Source organism: Mauremys reevesii, linkage group 15, assembly GCF_016161935.1.
Source record: "Mauremys reevesii isolate NIE-2019 linkage group 15, ASM1616193v1, whole genome shotgun sequence".
In the NCBI taxonomy this organism is placed as follows: domain Eukaryota; kingdom Metazoa; phylum Chordata; order Testudines; family Geoemydidae; genus Mauremys; species Mauremys reevesii.
Window position 1 is genome coordinate 44428923 of NC_052637.1, and position 23484 is coordinate 44452406.

The window sequence follows — 23484 nt, forward strand, 5'->3', positions numbered from 1 at the left end:
GAGCAAGGAAGGTGGCAGCTGCCGCCCAGCTGAAAGCACCACGCAGCCCCAGCCCGGCACCAGCTCTCCAGACGGCTGGAGCCGGGGCAGCGCCGGTCAGGCACGGGCTCGCTGCTCCAGCCGTCCCCTGGCCCACTCACTCAGGAAATGTGCAGTACTGCCCCCAGGCCCGGGGGCTCCTCCACTGCCCCACCCCCGTGCGGGGCCACTCGCAGCACTCAAACCGCTCAACACGTTTATTAATTTCCAACAAACGTACAATAGCAACAGACAGAAAATGGTTAGGCTGGAGCCACCCAACATCCGCCCAGGGAGGACCCAGCGCCTGCTACTCCCCCGCCACAGTGCTGCGCTCCCACGCGCGGACCAGGCAGGCGGACTGCCCGCTCCCTGGTTAGAACAGGCAAGGCAGCAGCCCACTCGCAGGACAGACCAGCAGGCAGACTGCCCACTCCCTGGTTAGAATACAGGCGAGGCAGCAGCCCACAGGCAGGCGGACTACCCGCTCCCTGGTTAGAACAGGCGAGGCAGCAGCCTATGCGTGGGATGGGCAGGCGGACTGCCCGCTCCCTGGTTAGAATACAGGCGAGGCAGCAGCCCACAGGCAGGCGGACTGCCCGCTCCCTGCTTAGAACAGGTGAGACAGCAGCCCATGTGCAGGATGGGCAGGCAGACTGTCCACTCCCTAGTTAGAACAGGCGAGACAGCAGCCCACAGACAGGAATGGGCAGAAAGGACAGCAGCCCACAGGCAGAAAGGAGAAAGCCCGCTGTGGTGTGTACTGAGGGCCAAAGTCCACATCCTTGCTGCTGTAGGAAGAAGGGCCCAGGGAAAGCACATGCGTGCAGCTAATGGCCTCCCTGATTCCCCTTGGGAAACTGTTGGCACTGAGCCCTCCCCCCCCCCATGCTCCTGCTCGCTGCACTGTCCACCCCACTGGTCCTGTTTCTCAGTATGGAAGCTGGCAATATATTAGCACCAGCCACAGGCACCACCGAGCCTTTCCCCCAGCTGTTTGACCCAGTACCAACAGAGCTGAAGCAGCTCTGAGCACTGCAGAAGGGAGTGGCCTGTTCCCAGCACCTGCCCATGCACAGAGCAAGTAGCTCAGCACACAGTAGCTGGAGGTCATCTCCCACAGACAGCAGCTGATGCTCTGTATCAACTGTGAGGGCCACTGCTACAGGTTAAGGGCCTGAATGATTCTCACAGGTGCTAAGAACCCACAAGCTCTCACTACAAATTCTAGGTGCTCAGAAGTCAAAATCAAGGGCTTGGGCAGGAGCAGACTCTTCAGTTTGTAAAATTCTTGTTGATAGCAAAAAAAAAAAAAAAAACAGGAAGGATGATCTGAAGCAGACAGACTCCTAACAGCATAACCAACCAAAATCCCACACCAAGTGGAGCAGAGTCCTGCAGAGGGCACAGCACTTCCCACATGTCAGAAGCCAAAACTGACAGAAGGTAAAACCACACCATGTTAAAACATTAATCAGAATTAAAACTTCCTTTAAAGGGGTAACGCAGATCTCCCCCTAGGAAAGGAGGTGGCTGGGGGCTGATTAAGAGAAAACTAGGAAGCAGCATCCCAGCTTGTCATCTCTGCACAATCTGCAGTAGGATATGAAGAGGGAAGAATGTGTGAGATGTCGTCTTGTTGGAGCCAGCAGCACTGTCCTTGTCTAGGGTAGGCAGGCTTGGCTTACTTCTCCAGAAGAGAGAACACTGCTGTGCTCTCTCCTCCACACACTTGTTCTCAATCATCCTAGCTCTGCAGGCCTCTCTCATGCTCCTCTTCCTCCATTTTCTTCATGGCCTCCAGCACAGCCAGCTCTTTTGCTTCTTTCTTCTGGTTCCTGGCTTCAAACTCCAACCTGCAACAAGCAGGAGATTCCATGAAATTCCCACTCTCCCATTCACCAATATTCCCAGCAGCCTTTGCCCAGCCTGTAATAAGGGGGCCCATAGCCCTTCTCTTGACCAGCTGGCACTTCAGAAGCTTTAATGTAAGCCCTCTGTGGAGTCACAGCCTCCAGAACAGCCACAGCCTTAACTCAGCCTAGCAAGTAGTTAGCATTATGTAGTGCAGGCAAAGGCACCACAATTTAGATTGCAAGAAGGGCTGTTTGCCCTTCTCCCCAGCCTCTGTCACCTGCCAAGTTGTGAAAGCTGAGGGATTCTATGATGTGCAGCATACACCAAATGCAAGAAACTGCTCATGTGCAGTACAAAGGAAAGGGGCAGATCCAGGACACACACCTAATGAAGTGGTAAAATAACCTACTATACTGATTACAAAGATGATCCTGAAATCCATACACAGCTCTGCCAATGCCTCAGTCCTGCCCAGCCCTATTCCAGTCTTAGCCCCTCCTAAAACAGGTGGCTCACTGCCAAAACTACCAAACTAGGATTTACTAATGGCCCTAGCCAATGTCCTTGGAAAGGAAAGGCTTAGGCTTGAAAGGGCAAAATGCCAACAGCTGGCCAGAGGTGACAGCATAACGGGTTCCCCACAGCAGGGGAATTCCTACTCCTCCACATTTAATAAGAATAGTAAATAAATAAAACACAAGCTTCTGTGAGAAACTCAAAGAGGGCACGAAAGTGCTTTAAGACTGAATGAGTGAAAGCCTCACTGGGAGGTAGGAACTACATTAATTTTAGAGCTGAGGTAAGGTATGTACATGTGTGCGCTCAGCTGCAGAGTTACATACGTGGGCATGTATGTACATGGACAGTCTAGCTACTCATTTTCATGTACAGTTTTGGAAATTGGGCCCTAAGTGACTTTCCCCAAGTTACAAAATAAATCTGTGGCAGAGTTGGGAACAGAAGCCAGGTCTCCTAACTCCCAATTCTGTGCTTTAACCACAAAACCTTCCTCCTCCTGTCTGTTCACTATGGTTTGTCCTGATGCTGGTTATGAGATCAATCCGGGGCTAAATGTGAGAAGAACCACCTGAAGGTCAGGAAAGCCAACCTGTTCTTAATGATTCTTTGCACAATCAGGTCTGTAGTGAGGTTGCTGCCACTGTCCACCAGCCGGAAAATGCCACGTCTCTTGGGCTCCTGAAAACAAACACAGCAGGCTAAGATGGGAAGAACATCAAGGTCTTTGGATTTAAAGCCCAGTGAGTGAACAATGAGCAGAATCCAAGGCAGGTCCTGAGGGCCCCCAGCCTGGCACAAGATGTAGAATCCTCTCTTAGGAAGCAAAGAAAATCTCTGCTGAAAGCCCACAAGCTGCATGGGTGCCAAGGCAGAAAGTGAGCTGGGTGCGCCACAGATTGGCTGCCCAAGGCTGGCGTAGCAGAGCTGAGATTAGAGGATTTTCCACTCTACCATAAAGGCAACAAAACAAGTCAGAACAAAACAATGACTAATGGAAAGGAACCATTCTGGGTGTTCTGTCGGTTCTGATGCTGCAGCTACATCAAGGGAGGATGGAAGCCAAAGCCGCCTGCCAGGAACTTGTTTGGGTAACACACAACCTGACATGCACACTGAGCTGTGAGTATCACCAGAGCCATGCCACATTCGGCATAAAGGGGGTCAGTGGCGGCTGCTGGAGGCTTACCTGGTATGGATCGGAGCCATCCTTATCTGGCACCACCTCAGTCAGCCCATGACACACAAGTTCCACCTGGAGAGATGAGCACATGGTCACTATTATAAATTCCTTTCTGAAAGTGCCACTTCTCCATGTCGGTACCACTGGAACCAGATGGGGACCTGCCCCAAATTCTATGCCTACTGCAGGGGCAGCCTGGCGAAACACCAAAGCCAACAGCTCACCCCATAAAGGTTGACAAAAGCACCACAGAGTCATGAGATGAGACATTCACAAATTAGCTGGTGTTGTGCCAACTCCCCCACACCTAAGTGCTTCCCAATGCCACAGTGTACCTTAGCCAACAGAGTCCTTAGCTCTGCCCACCCTCAGTATGCACAGACATACAGTCCAGCAAGCAGCACCTCACGTGTATGTACACACACACACAGCCAAGAATGAAAGAGGAGCTGGCACTCACCTTGAAATGATCCAGCAGATCGGCAGTAACTGCATACGGGGCGCCAATCACCACCTCGGACACATACTGAAGAAGGAGAAGCCAAGCATGATTCCAGACCCAAGAACGCAGTGTCTGGCCCATCCCTCAATAGTGGGCTAGCTGCTCAGTTGTGTGTGTTTGGAGATTTTAATAGGGGAACTGCAGTATTTGGAAAGGGGTCTCTACAGCCAGTGAACATAATACAAGCGCTTTCTCTCCTCTAAAGAGCCTGGGCCTCATTATGGTTCTCCAGGTAGCAACAGGCTAGTGGTGGAGCCAATATGCAGTGAGTTTGCACCACAGTGGCAGACACCAGGAACCTGATAAGAGTAAAGTACTTCAGCATCTTGCTGCTGGAGAACTGCAGCCGTGCTTGTGCTATGTGAATTAAGTGTAAAAGGATCTAAAGTAAGAGCAAACATACATGTTTCCTACATTAATTCTGGTTGTATGCACACAGCATACCCACAGATGAATGACCCAGGGAAAGTATTTCTGGCGCTCCTTTAATCAGAGATTCCTAGAGTGCTACAAGAATCCTTTCAACCAGTGCAAAGTGCAGCCACTTCTTCGGAAGAATACAGCAACCCTTCTACAGTGCTCAATGACGCTTATCCAGGACACTGTGGTTAACATCCCAACTCTTCATAAGAACGCCTTGGGATCTTTAATGACAAGTGATCATAGCCTTGGTTTTACCTTTATAGCGTTAAGCTGAGGCATGGATTCAATATGCCTTGACAGAAGTCGTGCCAAATACTTGAATGCCAACACTGGCTCCCACAACACTTGGATGTTCAAGTGGTCTGGCACTGACCAAGCCTGCCCTTACTTAGCTCAGGCATCTTATGAGAACGTAGCCCATCATGGCTTGGCAAGCCAGTCAGTTAAAGTCACCTGACTGGTCAATTACTACCTATTTGACCATATTTCAACAGTGGCAAATATTCCAGCAGGAATACCCTGATGGGGGCAAAGCCCTACTGTTTTGATTGCATCATGGTGCCATGCTTTCATTTTTTACAGCTTCATATCATTGTGTTTCATGTTTTTCTGAGTTAAAATAACTCAGGTAACTTGATTTTTGTAATTAGGCATATGCATCTGTCTAAAGCTAAGCCTACTGGAGGCCATAAAGTCTTACTCTTTTGTTACTGTTCTAATAAATCAGTGCTTTAAAACATCTGACCATGTTTGACATCGACAATATTTGACTAGTCAATTTACCAACCCTAGCCCAAAGCACTTTGGCTGCAGAACAGGACAGCAGTGTCTAATTCAAGAAGCAGAACTGTAGCCAGACACTCACCCTGCATGCCAGGACGCTAAGAGTTCTCTCGTGGATGTTCATGATGGGATAGTTCTTCCCTTTGTAGCGATTCACTTCCTATGGGCAAAACATAGCAGTCACCATTAGGGTAAGAGATGAGCCCTCCACCCTCCCCTCTCTCCCTCCCTACATGAAAATCATTCTGTCACTGTGCAAGACTGTGACTCTCTCCTGAAGGCTTCCAGAGAACAATCTGTCTGGCTCAGAGAACATGGCCCCGCAACGAGGATGAAACAGGCATCCCTACTGCTCTGAGCCCACATAGAGGACCTGGCCGCCAGGACAGTTCTCTGCCAGGACTTTAAGCAGCATTTCATACTGACCTGATCAAAGTGCAGCCCAGCAATGATGTAGGGTCTCTCAGCCAGCAGGTGCACTTTCTCCAAGAAATCCACGTGCCCAATGTCTATGGCTTCTGTTAAGGATGTGGGCCCAGCATCACAGCTGGGGCAGGAGGAGGAGGAGAGCAATGCTAAGAAGCTGCAGTATGAGATGGGGAACCTGAGGAATTTTTGTCACTTGCTGCCCTTGTGCTCTGGGCATCTGCCCTCTTCCCATGAACTCTGGGCACCTACCCACACACCTTCCCAGACATTGTGTTAATCTGATTTTATTCAGCCTCTTCCAAAATTTTCTAAGGGCTTTAGAAGCTCTGTGGAAACTGGCCCAGCCCTGGAGACTGGGACAAACAGGGAAAGAAAAATATTCTCACAGGCTGATCCACAGCATTGGCTGACCCTACTGCATGCTATGTTCAGCACTCCCTGAACAGCTGTCACTTAGGTCACTGTGACAGGTGGCTTTTAAGAAGGGAATAAAGGGGATCTTGAAAGGTCCAACCATCTTCACTCCCCAAACCCTGTTAGCTGTAAATCCATCACTAAAATGGAGCTGCAGCTGTTTTCTCAAGCCCATTTCCCTGTGACAGGCCAAAAAGCCACCAGTTGAAGAGCCCTGTTCCTTCCCCTCTTTCTCTCCAGAGAGAAAAGGAAGAGGCAGTGCACAGTCCTAATCCTCTGCTCCAGTGGACAAGTGTAGGACAGACAAAGACCACAGCCTTCCCTACCCATCCCTGTCTAGGCAGCACAGAGTCTAAGGATACGGAACAGGTCAAAGGCTCCAGCCACATAGATGATGGTGTCTCCTGGCTGCGGCTCCTTCCCAGAAGCAAATTGGATGATCTTTTGGGATGTCTGCAGGAACTGAGAGACTCCAGTCCACGGGCTGTGACCTTTAGGGCCCTAAGCAAAGGAGAACAATATTTCAGTCCCAATAGCACAAAGCAGGTTCAAATGGGATATGGGTATCACATAAGTAGCCCGACAGACAGGGCTGTAGGAGGAGAATGCTGGCAAAAAACCAAGCAGGAAACCTGGCTAGCAGCAGCTTGCATTCCTTCCTGGGATTCAGTATTCAGGCATGACCACCTCCCCTGACTCACACAACAGCTCCTTCTGACCCATCCCTGCTAGCTAGTCTCTGAGCTCCACCAAGAACCTCATAAGGAGATGCTGGAAAGAAAATGGGAAGGAGGATGAGCAACAGGGCAGCCTAGGCCTGGTATATTAATTTAGCAGGCAAAGATAAACCAAGATGGGATTAGATTTACCAAACTGGGAGGGGTTGCAAGTGCCTTGGAGGATAGAATTAAAATTCAAAATGATCTAGACAAACTGGAGAAATGGTCTGAAGAAAACAGGATGAAATTCAATAAGAAAAAATACAAAGTACTCCACTTAGGAAGGAACAATCAGTTACACACATATAAAATGGGAAATGACTGGCTAGGAAAGAATACTGCAAAAAGTGATCTGGGGGTCATAGTGGATCACAAGTTAAATGAGAGTCAGCAGTGTAACAGTGTTGCAAAAAAAAAAAAAAAAAGCGAACATCATTCTGGGATGTATTAGCAGGAATGTTGTAAGCAAGAAACGAGAAGTAATTCTTCCGTTCTGCTCTGCACTGATTTGGCCTCAGCTGGAGTATTGTGTCCAGTTCTGGGCACCACATTTCAGGAAGGACATGGACAAATAGGAGAAAGTCCAGAGAAGAGCGACAAAAATGATTAAAGGTCTAGAAAACATGACCTATAAGGGAAGATTGAAAACATTGGATTTGTTCAGTCTGGAAAAGAGAAGACTGAGGGGGGACATGATAACAGTTTTCAAATATGTAAAGGTTGTTACAAGGAGGAAGGAGAAAAATTGTTTTTCTTAACCTCTGAGGATAGGACAAGAAGCAATGGGCTTAAACTGCAGCAAGGGAGCTTTAGGTTGGACATTAGGGAAAACTTCCTGTCAGGATGGTTAAGCACTGGAATAAATTGCCTAGGGAGGTTGAGGGATCTCCATCATTGGAGATTTTTAATAGCAGTTAGACAAACACCTGGTCAGGGATGGTCTAAATAATACTTGGTCCTGCCATGAGGCAGGGGACAGGACCAGATGACCTCTCAAGGTCCCTTCCAGTCTTATGATTCTATGAAACGGAATGGGGTTTGCCCTAGCCCCACCTACCACAAAGCCCCCCACTCACCCACCCTTTCATCAGGCAAGACAGGATTTTAAACCAATTATTAAAATGAGAGCATCCAAAACCAATAAACCAAAATGTCCAAGTCCAATGTGAGCACAATTCAGGAGGACAGCGTTTTAGCCCCACTGTGTGGCAGGATTGTGAAACAGCCGTAGATTTAATCACCAGCTCATTTTCATTTATTTTGGAAACCCAAATGCCAACAGTTCTAAAGACTTAAAAAAGTATGACGAGAACTCATCTAAGACCAGGGACGTTCTCCAGGGACAACATTCCCCCCAGAAGGGATGCTATGTAATGAATCAATAGGATGCCTGCATGTCTCAAGATGCTTTCAGGGAGTGTGGAGCCCCCCAAATCCTACAGCCAGTGACCAGCTGCGATGAAGGGGATACCTTAAAGACCATCTGGAAGAGCACAAAGTTTAAAACAACAAAAAACAAAGAATGACCCAGTCTATCCAGAAGATGGACAAGGTAAAATCCAGAGCATGGGAGCAAGTTCTTCTGGGCAACGTTCCTGCTGCAGAATTAGGAGTGTGGGGGTCTGATAACATACCCTACATTTTCACAAACCCAGGGGGCCGGACCAGTTTGTTCGTCAGAAATAGCCACAGAAATGTCAGTGTGACAGGCTGAATGTTGCTGTAGCGTCAGGAGCATTTTCCTGGTTAACGGTTGGACCTGCAGGTCCCAATTTTTCTGAACTGAGCACGAAATCACTATGATTGTACATGTAATCTGGGGGCACCAATAAGGGATGAAATTGAATTTGTGCACTTAAGTACAGCATGCCTCATGCCCAATCTCCTCTGAGCACACTTAGTTTAAAAGGAGCATCGTCTCCCCTTGGTGGGAACACGGCTCAAGAGAAAGGTCCTGGGAACCAGGGAAAAGTGGCGAAAAATGGAACTTATGAGCAAGAAAGACACAGCAAGATGCTCAATGAGTACTGCAGACCTCTGCTGTGTTTACAACACAGCTCAGTCCACCCAGCTTCCCAGGCCCACTCCAGACTCACCTGTTCACTTCCGTGGCTACTGCAGAGATTGTATAGGCCTGGCAGGGGGTTTGCTTTGGTTGTCACTGGGCAGGAAGATCACCTTATACTGCAGACTGTAAAGCACATGTGGAATCCTTCTCAACTAGTCCACGTGTGCACCACCTGGCTCCCCACTGCCTGGAACCCGCACACTCACCTTCCCAAAGTTATCCTTGTGCTTCCGGTAATCCAGGTCTTCATCCTGCACAGAGGAAGTGGAGAATCAGAATGCTGATTCTGAGGTGGATCTCTCAGCCCAAAACAAGCTCCTGCTAGCAAAAGCATAGGGGAGCCTAGGCACCAGATGGCACCAGATCCCAATCCTGCATCAACTGATTTATCAGCATTTAATACCCAAACCTTGTGACCTGGCCCAAAAGCCAGAGAGAGCATGGCTCAGCATCTGACCCTGATCTTGCCCATACGTGGCAACACCCAGCAATAACCATAGGCCCCAGAGGGGCAGCTTCCTCCCTGGAATCTCCAGGGCATCCTGTTCTACATCCAAGAATAGGATGGTGTCTCTGTAGAGATTGTCATTCACTCAGAGAGGTCACTGGAAAGAGGCGTGTGTTCCCCTCAATGCTGCCTCTTGGTGCCAGGGGGACCAAGCCTTGAGTCCCCTGCACAGCAACGCAGAGTGTCAGCCACTATCCTCTCAGGGGGCCCTACTTCACAGAGGTCTGAGCAAAGATAAGCAGAGGATTCAGCCAGCCCTGCCCACATCTGGCTTGCAAAACCCATCAACATTGTGTGCAATAGACCCAGGAGTTCCAGTGTGGAGCTCAGCTCTGCCATTCAGGATGAAGGTGACTGATGAGGAAATGGCTAAGCAAAGGCACTGGGAAATGCCCCAGCCCCAGGGTTACCACCCACAGCTGTCTGACTCACTATGTTGCTGTGGTGAGCCTTGGTCATGAGCAACATGCGACCAACCAGATCAGTAGTGGACACTCCCTGGGTGCGATTACATTCCCTGCAAGAAAACAAGCAACGAATAAGTAGAGGATGTAGAAGCAGTGGTCCCCTCAATCTGCAGGAACATTCATGAAAAACTTGCCAAACCAGGGGCTGAGGCTGGGAGAGGCCCTTTCCCCCACATAGGCAAATGTTCTTTTCCATGTGACATGCTATCTGAGTCTCTGCACCTTTCCTGCTCCCTTTGCTCACCACTCAGTGTGTGCAGCTCCTGGGAAGACTCACCTTGTTCAACTCCCCAGCACTGCTGTCTGCAGTCCGTGACTTCAGTGCCACATGCCTTACAGCTCACTGGGGACAGGAACAGCCCCATGCTATCTATAGGATGGGAGGCCAGCCAGCTGTTGCCTGCAATGCCTCCTGGAGGCCACACAAGTAAGGACAACTAAAGCAGCAGGGACACACCACAGCTAATAAAGACAAGGTGAAGATGCAACTGGAAGATACCAGCATCTCAGCTGAGCTCCACCCCCTCTGATTTAAACAGGAATTCCCAGCAGGTCTGATTAGAACAGGAGTGGCAATGGGTTACCTGTATCTTCCAGCTGCCTTCACCTCTTCATAGGTGTCCTTGCCATCTACAGTTAGTGTTATGTCATCTACAGAGAGACAGAAACATTAGAGCACCATCCCCTTCTATGCCCTGTGCAAACTGAATGAGCTGGTGGGGAAGTGGGGAACTCAATGGCTGAGTGTGACCAGCACACAAGTCAGAACAGGAGCAAAAGCTTCATACTTCTGCTCTAAATCATGGTGTACACACAGCCAACCTCTTCCATGCCATGGAACAGTTGGGAATTTGCCACTCTTTCCTGACCTGGGAGGAAAGCAGATTAATAGATTCTAAAAATCATTTAGTCTGACCTTCTGTATAACACAGTCCATGGAATTTCATCCAGTTACCCCATACTGAGACCAATAACTTATGTCTAACTAAAGCATCTCTTCCAGAAAGGCATCCAGTCTTGATCTGAAGTCATCAACAGATCGCAAATCCACATCCCTGGGTAGTTTGTTCCAATGGTTAAATCACCCTCACTGTCAAAAATGTGTGCCTTCTCTCTAATTTTAATTTGTCTGGGTTCAGCTGCTAGCCACTGGTTCTTGTTCTGCCTGTTTCTGTTAGATTAAAAAGTTCTTTGGTACCTAGTATTTTCTCCCCATTAAGTTACTGACACACTGAGATCAAGTCACCTCTTGATCTTCTTTTTGATAAGCTAAACAGATTGAGCTCCGTAAGTCTCTGCCTGTAAGGAGTCTTCACTGCAGAGTTAACTCAGGCATTGCTTCCTAAACTCTCCCATGCGCCTAGAAGCACAGACAAGTCACACATGGGCTAATCTAACCCAGGTGCCAGTCACCTAAATTACCCTCTGCAGCAAAAATATTCCTTAAGGCATTGTTACAGTCTTCAAATCCTCTCTGTGGCTTTTTGCTGCACCCTCTCCATTTTTTCAATGTGCACAGCAAGTCGCTATGCAGTATTCCAGTAGCAGTCTCCCCAATACCATATACAGAGGTAAATTCCTGGGGAGGTTCCTCTCAATAAGAACATAAGAACGGCCGTACCGGGTCAGACCAAAGGTCCATCTAGCCCAGTATCTGTCTACCAACAGTGGCCAATGCCAGGTGCCCCAGAGGGAGTGAACCTAACAGGCAATGATCAAGTGATCTCTCTCCTGCCATCCATCTCCATCCGCTGACAAACAGAGGCTAGGGACACCATTCCTTATCCATCCTGGCTAATAGCCATTTATGGACTTAACCACTATGAATTTATCCAGTTCTCTTTTAAACACTGTTATAGTCCTAGTCTTCACAACCTCCTCAGGTAAGGAGTTCCACAAGTTGACTGTGCGCTGCGTGAAGAAGAACTTCCTTTTATTTGTTTTAAACCTGCTGCCTATTAATTTCATTTGGTGACCCCTAGTTCTTGTATTATGGGAATCAGTAAATAACTTTTCCTTATCCACTTTCTCAACATCACTCATGATTTTATATACCTCTATCATATCCCCCCTTAGTCTTCTCTTTTCCAAGCTGAAGAGTCCTAGCCTCTTTAATCTTTCCTCGTATGGGACCCTCTCCAAACCCCTAATCATTTTAGTTGCCCTTTTCTGAACCTTTTCTAGTGCCAGTATATCTTTTTTGAGGTGAGGAGACTACATCTGTACACAGTATTCGAGATGTGGGCGTACCATGGATTTATATAAGGGCAATAAAATATTCTCAGTCTTATTCTCTATCCCCTTTTTAATGATTCCTAACATCCTGTTTGCTTTTTTGACCGCCTCTGCCCACTGCGTGGACATCTTCAGAGAACTATCCACGATGACTCCAAGATCTTTTTCCTGACTCGTTGTAGCTAAATTAGCCCCCATCATATTGTCTGTATAGTTGGGGTTATTTTTTCCAATGTGCATTACTTTACATTTATCTACATTAAATTTCATTTGCCATTTTGTTGCCCAATCACTTAGTTTTGTGAGATCTTTTTGATGTTCTTCATCTCAGCATTCCCATCCCGCTTCTTTCTGAGCCCTCCAGCCAAAAAGGGCACCCCATCCAGAAAGTGCAGGTCCCACAGCACAGGGAAATGAATGGGTTCCAACCCTGGGGTTCTGTAGTTTTTGATCATGGCTCTGGGAGCAGTGATTACAACCCCCTGCAGCAATAGTGCTCTTGCCTATGTCCCAGACAGACCTGTGAGCTGGGAGAGCCTGTGTAGCTGAATGTCTGAAAGTCTCCCCTTGCCCTAGTATGAAGCAGTTCCATACCCTCCCTGTATTACATGGTGGAATACAAGGCTGTACTGCAAGGAACAAAGACCCCTAGTGCCAGGGAAAAGCCCTGAATCTCTGGCAGAGACACTGGAGTTGCTGCTGTTCTGTCACATTTCCAGTTAAACTAGTTTATTTCATATTCCCCTTTGACATCACTGTGCCTTGGAGAAGCTATACCATCGAGGGTGGGGAAGGAACTTTTCTGTTCACACAGAGGCAGTGAATGATCTGACAGAGGGGATGAGCGCAGCAGAACCCACCTGGCCTTCCCTGCATTTGGCCCCTTAGCTATACAGAGCACCCAGAACACTTACTGCCGTGCACACAGAAGTCACAATTATACTTGTCCAGGGTTTCCAGTGTGGTGACGTAGGGAGCTTGTGCAGCAATCTCATCCACCCACTTGATAGCTTGCACCATTTTGTACCTCTCCTCCTGGGTAAAGACAGGTGGTCCTTTGTGCTTGGCAATCTCCTCTGGATAACAAAGAAAACAAAGCCAGTTACACACACACACACACGCTATAGAGGCAATTCCACCAATTCCCCAAGAGTCCCCTCAGGAGCCCCAGTCCCCAGGGCGGCCTCATTATGGGGATAGCCCACAAAACCATAGCTTGGTGTATGGGAGCCCAGCCCAGAAGGGAATAGAGGGCAGGAGTGAGGTCTAACTGACTCCATAACAGGCCTGAACATATTTTACCTTAGACCCATTTCGTAGGTGTGTAACAAGAGCCCATCCCAAAATCCAATCTGAGGGAGGGGTGGTCCATGCCTCAAATGCTACCTGCTCTTACCCTGCAGTTCTCAGCAGCTAGAAAGTGAGTGGGTCTGGCTCCCTGGCAGCCCATGGAAGGGAATTCCCTTTGTACCCATTAGTTTCACTCAGAGATGTGGCTTGGGCACCAAGTCAGTGCACATGGATTTCTCTAGAGTCTAGGGATGGCAGACACCCTGCAGACAGTTACCAAGGCATTGGGGGAATCCAAATGCCAGTAACAGAGGGTCAGGAATGATCCTCACTCCCAGACAAGGCCTGGTCTATGGTGGAAAACGAGTGCCACTGTAATGAAATCAATTTAAAAATCTATCTGGACACACGAGTGCAAATCCCAAATAGACACACGTACACCAGTTAGATAAGTTATTTTAAGCACAGTCTGAGTACTGTAAATTGGTTTAAGGGTATCTCTGCTGGGGGTTTGCACCTGTGTGACTAGTAGACTTAATTGTTTAAGGGGGGCAGTATGACCAATGGTTAGACCCAGCATTGGGACTCAGGAGACTTAGGTTCTATTCCTGCTCGGTCACTGGCCTCATGGTGACCTTGGGCAAGTCCCTTCCCCTTCCTGTGCCTCAGTTTTCCTATCTGTAAAGTGGGGGTAAGGATACTGCCCTCCTTTGTAAAGTGCTTTGAGATCTAAAGAAAAAAAAGCACTACATAAGAGATAGGTATTATTATAAGCTACACTGGTGCAAGTTTTCTAATATAGGCCAGACCGTAGAAACAGTCCCATATGCTCTGCACTCTGAAGTCTTTCATAGAATCATAGCAATATTAGGCTGGAAGGGACTTCAAGAAGTCAACGAGTGCAGACCCCTGCATGTAGGCAGGACCAAGTAAACCTAGCCCATCCCTGACAAAGGTCTGTCCAACCTGTTCTTAAAAACCTGCAATGATGGTGATTCCACAATCTCCCTTGGGAGCCTATTCCAGAGCTTAACTATCCTTATAGTTAGAAAGTTTCTCCTAATATTAGCCTAAATCTCCCTTGCTGCAGATTAAGTCCATTACTTCTTGCTCTACCTTCACTGGACACAGAGAACACAGTTGATTACAGTTCTCTTTAGAACAGACGTTAACATATTTGAAGACTTATCAGGCCCCCCTTCAATCATCTTTTCTCAAGACTAAACATACTGAGGGGTTTTTTGTTAAGCTTTCCTCATAGGTTAGGAGAGCACTGCTGTTGCCCTCCTCTGGACTCTCTCCAATTTGTCCACATCTTTCCTATAGCGTGGCATTCAGAACTGGACACAGTACTCCAGCTGAGGCCTCTCCTGTGCTGAGTAGAGTGTGACAATTATCTCCCATGTTTATATACATTATCTACCAGTAAGCAAAAGGGTAACTAAGACGATAGCAATCCCACTCGGATACTAGCCAGAGATACCCCTCCTTTGATGGCTCTGTTGCTGCTAGAGGAGCTGTAACTGGCAATTTGTTGTGCCTCAGGCTCACCATCCTCAGTGCTGATTTTGTTGGCTGACACTAGCAGCAGCAGGAGATGAAGGACTGAGAAAGCCTCTTACCATCCGTGTGGACTCCCACAATGAGATAGTCTCCCATGGCCCGAGCCTGGCGCAGCTGATTCGAGTGGCCATAATGCACCATATCATAGCTAGAAAGACAAAGGGTCAGTGTTAGGCCTAGTGGACAATTAAGAGAGCTCAGCTGCATAACAATGTGATTTGATCATCCTCCTGCAGTGCAGTCAAAGACCCTCTTCCACTCACTCCTTCCCCACAAAAAAGATTCAAAAGGTTAAAGTCTCCAAGCAGCTGAATCTCTGGTAGTCACTTTTATGCAGCTAACCTAGACCAGAAAGCTGTATTATCACTCTGCAATAAATTGGCTGGAGGAACAGGGCTATTAAGGGAGCCCACAGTGTGTCATCCACACAAAGGGCAAATCAGTGCCAATGTTACCAGAGGCTACATTCCATCAGCCAGCTCTGCTCCTCACATGATTGAAAAAGCCTGTTATCCTGGTGACAACTTGGAGGAGATCCAGAAGTAATTTCCTCTCCCTCACACTCTCTGTGGCAAAAGAAGGTATTTCTATAAAGAACGTGGGTGCCCAAAGATCCAAGCAAGACAGGGAGAACTTAGACCCTTCCCTGGTTTTATCATGTCTCACAACTAAAAGGAATTTCATAGGAGCTGGCGGTACACTGAAGCCTCAAGGAAGCCCCATTCAGTTCCCAGTACTGGACAAAGACAAAGACCAATGCCCTATAAACACCTAAGAGACAGAAATAGCAGGGACAGTCCTGGAGCATCTTCTCCAGTAACTCACTGTTCCTCAGTGGAATTCACCCTGCAGGGCTGGCTCCAGAGCTCAGGTGTTCGTGTGTGCACACACCAGGGTGGATAAAAATGATTTAAAAAATTGGATTTTATTTAAATACAAATTTTAAAATTTAAATACATGTTTATTTTATTATTTTACTTAAGCAAAGTAAGCAGTCATGGGATAAGAGGGAGGGTCCTCTCATGGATCAGCAACTGGTTAAAAGATAGGAAACAAAGGGTAGGAATAAATGGTTATTTTTCAGAATGGAGAGAGAGGTAAATAATGGTGTCCCCAGGTATCTGTACTGGGACCAGTACTGATCAATATATTCATAAACAATCTGGTAAAAGGGGCAAACAGTGGTGGTAAAATTTGCAGATGATGCAAAAACTCAAGATAGTTAAGTCCAAAGCAGATTGAAAAAAGTTACAAAGGGATCTCACAAGACTGAGTGACTGGGTAACAAAGTGGCAGATGAAATTCAATGCTGATAAATGCAAAGTAAGGCACATTGGAAAACATAATCCGAACTATACATATAAAACGATGGAGTCTAAATTAGCTGTTACCACTCAAGAAAGAGATCTTGGAGTCATTGTGGATAGTTCTCTGAAAACATCCACTCAATGTGCAGCGGCATTAAAAAAAGTGAACAGAATGTTGGGAATCATTAGGAAAGCGATAGATAAGAAAATAGAAAATATCATATTGCCTCTATACAAATGCACAGTACTCCCACATCTTGAATACTGCATTCAGATGTGGTTGCCCCATCTCCAGAAAGATGTATTGGAATTGGAAAAGGTACAGAAGAGGGCAACAAAATGATTAAGGGTATGGAAGAGCTTCCATATGAGGAGAGATTAATAAGACTGGGTCTTTTCAGCTTGGAAAGATATGATTGGGGGGGTACGATAGAGATCTATAAAATCATGACTGGTGTGGAGAAAGTAAATAAAGAAGGGTTATTTATTCCTTCTCATAACAAGAACTAGAGGTCACCAAATGAAATTAATAGGCAGCAGGTTTAAAAGAAAAAAAAGGAACTATTTCTACACACAACATACAGTCAACCTGTGGAACTCTGTGCCAGAGGATGTTGTGAAGGCCAAGACTATAAGAGTTCAAAAAAGAACTAGGTAAGTTCATGGAGGATAGGTCCATCAATGGCTATTAGCCAGGATGGGCAGGGATGGTGTCCCTAGCCGCTGTTTGCCAGAAGTTGGGAATGGGCAACAGGGGATGAATCACTTGATGATTCCCTGTTCTGTTCATTCCCTCTGGGGCACCTGGCATTGGCCACTGTCGGAAGACAGGACACTGGGCTAGATGGACCTTTGGTCTGACCTAGTATGGCTGTTCTTATGTTCTGTTTTTCAAAAGAAACCTTTAAAAATAAAATTGAAATTGACTAATGCCTAAACTTATTACATGCAGTATTGTTGTAGCTGGGTTGGTTCCAGGTGGATGAGGTCATATCTTTTATTGCACCAACCTCTGTTTGTGAGAAGCTTTCGAGCTTACATAGAGCTCTTCTACTTCTAGGTCTAGTTGGAGGAGGAAAGAAAGGAGGCGGGGAGGCAGTGTGGACAGGGTTTCTTAGGGCTTGTTTACACTGGCGATTTACAGCGCTGCAACTTTCTCACTCAGGTGGGTGAAAAAACACCCCCCTAAGCGCAGCAAGTTTCAGCGCTGTAAAGCACCAGAGCTGGTAGCTGCGCCCCCCATGGAGGTGTTGTTTTTTTGTTGTTGTTGTTTTTAAAAACAGTGCTGGACGAGCGCTCTCCCAGCACTGGTGCAGGGACAACACAAGCCTTAGCATTGTCAACGTAGACTAGCTCTAAGTGGGTTAAAGATTGTTGTAATAAGCCATAAATCCAGAGGGGTGTTAATAGGCCTCTTCACCATGAACAGTCCCTTGAAATACATGTTAACTGTTTATGCTAAACAATCTGTCCCACTTGTATTTAGCTGTGACACTGAGCCCTGATCTACACTGGGCCAGGGGTGGAGGAATCTAAGTTACGCAACTTCAGCTACATGAATAACGTAGATGAAGTCGACATACTTAGATCGGCTTACCGTGGTGTCTTCACCGCGGTGCGTCAACTACTGCCGCTCCCCCGTCGACTCTGCCTGCGCCTCTTGCTGAGCTGGAGTACAGGAGTCGATGGGAGAGTGCTCGGGGGTCGATTTATCACATCTAGACTAGACACAATAAATCGATCCCCGCTGGATCGATCGCTGCCCGCCAATCCAGTGGGTAGTGAAGACATACCCTCAGTAAGTTTCCCAGACCTGAAGAACTCTGTGTCACCTCAAAAGCTTGTCTCTCTCACCAACAGAAGTTGGTCCCATAAAAGATATTACCTCACCCACCTTGTATCTCTAAACTTATAATATTAAAATAATTTCAATTAAATACAAAAAATATTAGGCAGTACATGTTTGCGACCAAGTTTTAAAGAATGTCAAAAAACTTAACTGCTGGAAGTCACTAGCTAAGTATCTGGAACCTCACTTTATTGAAGTGCTAAACCAAACTTCTGACAGCAATAGCCTCTTCTGCCAGTGCAGAGGGAATATCTGCATCATTACAATTTCTTCAACTATATTAATTCAATTACTAGTTCAAAGTTAAAAAACTAACTGGAGTTGAAAAAGCAGGAAAGCTATGAATAAAAATTAGGTGAAAGAGGACAAAGACTACTAGTTCTAAAATCTTGAAGGACAAAGGTGATCGGAAACATTCAGTTCAATTCATGAATGATAAATACTTCTAATTACTGAACTAGCTAGTTTTAAATGTAAAAGTTGTTTAGATAATAAGAAAGTTTATGCATCCAGCACATTTAAGGTGGTTGTATTTTTTTTTTTAAAGTGATGTTTTTGTGCATTTTTTATTGAGTTTGAGTTTCTATCCAAATACAACTTCACACAAATTGCAAGCAAAGAAGTTAAGCTATATAATTGATCTATGTCAATGGTTTTCAACCTGGGGTCCGCAGACTATGTTAAGATTTCCAAAGAGGTCCACTCCTCCATTTGACATTTTTTGAGGGTCCACAAACAAAAAAAGGGTTGAAAACTGATGATATAAATAATGTATATACACACAATGTATCTTCTGGGTTAGCACAAATCAACATGTTTTAATGGTTATCAACCAATGATAATCAACCTTGTTTAGGAAAATAACTAAGTAGTACAAATGCAAACAATTACAATTGGTGATTTAAATCAAGGTTTTCTGCTTGTTTAAATCATGATTTAAATTGCTTTAATTTAAATCATCCATCCTGCCCAGGAATGCTTTAATGGCCTAGGATCATACCACAACTAGCCTTCAAGGCCTTTCATGACTCTTCTCACCTCACACCAAGTCACCCCCCACCCATCCTTCAACCTGCCAATGTCTGCTTCTCCCACACTTGAAGTCCATACTGCCCCCTCCACCCAGGAGAAACCCTTCCCAAATTCATCTGCAAGACCCCATCTCTCTTCTCCTTCAAATCCCTCCTCCAGGTCTCTACAAGTAATTAGCCAAATCAAAGACAAGTTGAAAGGAAGGCACGTTTAGTTAATGAGAATTTATTTATTAATTCATTATTATAACCATGTTTAAAAGCTGTATCCCTCTCCTGTGAAGGTGAATTGCCATTTTAGATAATGACCTCTTTAAAGTAGAGACCATGTCTTACATTCCTGAGTAGGGCCGTTGGTTGCTACCGCTTATCGAAACAACTAGTAAAATCAACTACTAAAAGTCTGGCCAAAAAGCAAAACAAAGTTCTCCAGACCAGCACAAAGCTTCATCAACAGCTCCCTGCAGAAGAGAAGGAATTTTGGGACGGTATTCCATTTCTATGGTCAGACCCAACTGTTTGGATGCATGGGAAGACACGTGCTTATGAGCACATCTTGGCAGATTACTCCTGAAACTCTACAGCACAGGATAAATGGGGATATAGAGAGGCAATTCTCAAGTGAAGGCTCCAGAACACAGTAACCCACAAACCCAGGAATGCTGCACAGAGGACTGATCAAACTCCACAACTAAGGAAGGTAAGAGAAAAGATAAGACTGGCATGCAGAACCCAGGTCATTCTAGCTAGCTCACACATTCATGTCACTGCTTACAGGAATCCATTTGTACTGCATCCAACAACTGCCTATGCTCAACCTGCCCATTTGAAAATAAGGGCCATTAAACACACACACACACACACACACACACACCCCTGAAATTCAAGGAGTAATTCAGGTGAGCATGCAAAACCTTTGCACGATGGCCTTGACAAGAAGATGGATGTTGACAGAAGAGTTTAAGTTCCAAAGTCCTTCTGAATGACGCAGGACAGGGAGTGCAACAGAGTAACAAAAACACCCAGTTATATTACTCGGGATAACTTGTTTTATGTTCTCTCTTTCTTTATATACACATATAGAAAGGACAAACTCTCCTGCTTTGGGGTATAAATCATCTGATAGGGGAAGTTCCTTCCTAACTTATGGGTAGATTATTCCAGAATTGTCTGCTAGATGGATTCCTGCACTTCCTTTTGGAGCACCTGGTAGAGCTACTGTCAGAGACAAGATTCTGAAAAAGACTAGTCTTGGTCTCACCTGATATCACCCCAAAAGGGGCACCTCTGCTTGACAAGCCAGCAAAAACAGTCCAACCAAGAGTTCAGATGACTGCAAGTCTGCACCTACCCACCTGATGCCATCTCTTCCTCTGAGACCATGTATTACAGAGACAATAGCCACCCCCCCAACCAGTTGCATCTTTTGTCCAGGACATTCAAAAAGCAACAAAGAGTCCTGTGGCACCTTATAGACTAACAGACGTATTTGGAGCATGAGCTTTCGTGGGTGAATACCCACTTCGTCAGATGCATGTGTATTCACCCACAAAAGCTTATGCTCCAAATACGTCTGTTAGTCTATAAGCTGCCACAAGACTCTTTGTTGCTTTTTACAGATCCAGACTAACACGGCTCCCCCTCTGATACAGGACATTCAAGTCACGGCACATCCCTGGGTCCCTGGTCACACCAGAAATTGGAGTCCCACGGACACCACTGGCCAGCTTGCGCAGAAGGAAGTTTCAGCTCCCTGAGGGAAGCACCGGCCAACCTGCCGCCTTGAGACAGGGCTGATCCCCTTCTCCCCAGGGCAGGGTACCAAACCTTCCCACTGCGCGGGTCGCTTCTCCCCAGCCTGTCTCACAGGCACCCCCGGCCCCAAGGGCTCGTGCAGAGGGGGCTGAGGAGCCGGAGCCGGGCCCTCAGGAGCTCCAGGCCGCTGGGCAGCCCCCCCCCCGCTGAGGAGGCGGCGGCCGGGCCGCGGCGCCGTCTCCCAGGTAACGGGGCCTCGCTCACCAGCCATCGCACCACACGCGGACGGGCCTGTGTGCGGCGGCGCTGCCCCTCGCGGGGCTGCAGGAAGCCTCGGCCGCTCCGTTCCTCAGCATCTCGGACGAGTCCTGGACCCCCCGCCCGGAGCCGCCACGGGCCGGAGCCGCCTCAGTCACCTGACCGGGGGCGGGGATAGGCCGGCCCAGGGCGCCGCCATCATGGCGAGATCACGTGACCACACTCCCAGCCTGTCCCGCCCCTCCCTCCCCGGGGCGGGGCCAGCCTGGCAGAGGGGCTTTAATGCCAAGGCCGCGGCCACATGCCCCCAGCAGGAATCCCTCCCCCCATGCCGCGCAGGGCTACCTGAGACCCGCACCCAGCCCAGGGCAGGACACAACCGGGCTCCTGCATCCAGCCCCAGGGTCACCCCCACCAGCCAGTCTCAGACCCAGGAGAGTCCAGGCTTTCTTTACTTAGCAAAAACAACCCCACAAGGCAGAGAAACAGCAGGTGCACCAGCCTGCCAGTGCTGCTAGAGAGCAGAGTGTAAGTGCTGAGGTTAAGGGAAAGGTTTCAGACTGCAAGCCCCGTTGCCCAATAGCCAGCTGTCCTCTGAGCTTTGTCATCGCATAGTAAAGAGTTGCATGAAAATATGGCTCCTGCAGTTTTTTCCAGTTGCCCCCACCTCAGACCAGCAGAGTCTGTGTGTGGAGTCCATGGCAAACCCAGCTGAGTCTAGGACAGTAGGGAAAAGCCATCCTGAATGGCAGCAGCTGATGTATTTCCATAAAAATTTACAAAGTCAATTTACTTTTTTCCTCTTAGAGCCTTTTGCACAACCCCTGCCAAACCAGCCACCCGAGAGAGAGAGGCTGAGCTGAGAAGCTGGCTCTTGCTGCTGCTCTTGCATCTGTGCCTCCTCCAGGCTCCATGGTGGTGCCACGGGTCTCCGACTGTGACTGCCTTCTTCATCAGGGCTAAGGGGAATAGCCAGAGAGAAGATAGGATCCTTTGTTCTACCAAAACAAGACAGATGTGTAAGAAAGGCTCCTCAGCCTGCTGCTAGGGAATTCAGCACTACCACACAGAGGAATGAACCCATTGCTGAAAATTACACTCCTCCATCCTGGATGTAGCCAGTGAGCAGCTACTATTCACTCAGTCCAGAGAAGCAGCTATGTGACTAAAATCACCTCTTGTGCCCTCCCCTGGAAGGCAGGCTTTTGGACTGCTCTGCCATTGCAAACATCTCACTGCCCCACCTCTGCCAGTAGTTGTTGACAGTGCCTTCTGGGTCCATATCTACCCAGATGAAAATCACTATTAAACTACAAATATTAAAATATATTGAACAGGCAGAGGAATGTTCTGTAGTAAACAGGCACAGGAGGGTGCAGTCTCAGCACAGGCCTGGGAATTTGGAACTTCCCCATTATAATCCCCATGTCAGCAAATCACTTCCCTTCCCTGTGCCTTAGTTTCCCCATCTGTAAAATGAGGATGGCAGAAGTGACTTGCTTTGTAGGAGGGAAGTGAAGGGGGAGGTGAGTTCTCTATAAAATAGATGAATATTATTGTCGGTAAACATGAGGCAGCCACCAGGACTGAGGCTCCTCACCTGTCATAGCATGTGATCTCCAGACCAAGTTCTTCCATCAATAATCTCATAACATCATCACATTTCCCATGTAGTTTCAGGGCAGCAAGATCATCCTTTGGAGTCCACTGTGGGAGGCCAAGGAAGTGAAGATAAAAATCCAGACAGGTTGAATGAGCAACCCTTGTATGATCCCTGCACAGCACCCTATCCAGACCTAACAGCCTTGTATTGTGGCAGGGGACCCACGTCCCAGTCTGTCCCCTGATCAGATTCACACTAGCTCCCAGACTCTTTGTGGGTATGAATTCCAGCTTCCCCTGTACAGCAGGATGTAGGCGCAGAATCATTTCACATGAGGCTTTTCCCATTTTTTAACATCTCACCTGCAGGTTCACAATGTAGAGTTTTGGACGGCGACTGGGGGGTTTGCTCATGCACCAAAGATGTGGATACTTTTTCAAAACCTGGCATAAAATAGAGACTGTCAGTATAGCTAAAGGCAGATGTGAATGCTGGAATATATCGGTGAGAGCAGGTGGAATTTATTACCAGGAAGGGGATGAGGGAGGAGTCAGAAGAGAGACTACCCGGCACCAGGATTTATCACATGTGGTGGGCGAGGCCTGACACCAGGATGTTTGGGAGGAGACTGCTCCGCGCCAGGGTGCATCACCAAAGGAGAATGCTGCTAACAATCTTCACTGAGCGTCTACAGTTACCTTTAAGC

At 47.4% G+C, this 23484-nt stretch overlaps 1 protein-coding gene across 2 annotated transcripts; it reads right to left on the reverse strand.

Annotated features, from left to right (window-relative positions):
- Nucleotides 1–221: 221 nt before the first annotated feature.
- On the reverse strand, nt 222–23157 carry PCYT2 (phosphate cytidylyltransferase 2, ethanolamine). Of its 2 annotated transcripts, XM_039500677.1 has the most exons (15): nt 23141–23157; nt 22776–22882; nt 21969–22173; nt 15035–15123; nt 13037–13198; nt 10472–10538; nt 9853–9937; nt 9119–9163; nt 6488–6626; nt 5709–5791; nt 5365–5442; nt 4035–4100; nt 3581–3646; nt 2984–3072; nt 222–1874 (listed from the first exon to the last, which is right to left on the reverse strand). In XM_039500677.1, exons 2-15 carry the CDS (start codon nt 22780–22782, stop codon nt 1766–1768), a joined length of 1290 nt encoding a protein of 429 aa, XP_039356611.1. In that variant the 5' UTR covers nt 22783–22882; nt 23141–23157; the 3' UTR covers nt 222–1765. The 2 variants fall into 2 exon arrangements, with proteins under 2 accessions (XP_039356611.1, XP_039356612.1); XM_039500678.1 differs by lacking the exons at nt 21969–22173; nt 22776–22882; nt 23141–23157 and adding an exon at nt 21182–21421.
- Nucleotides 23158–23484: the final 327 nt, after the last annotated feature.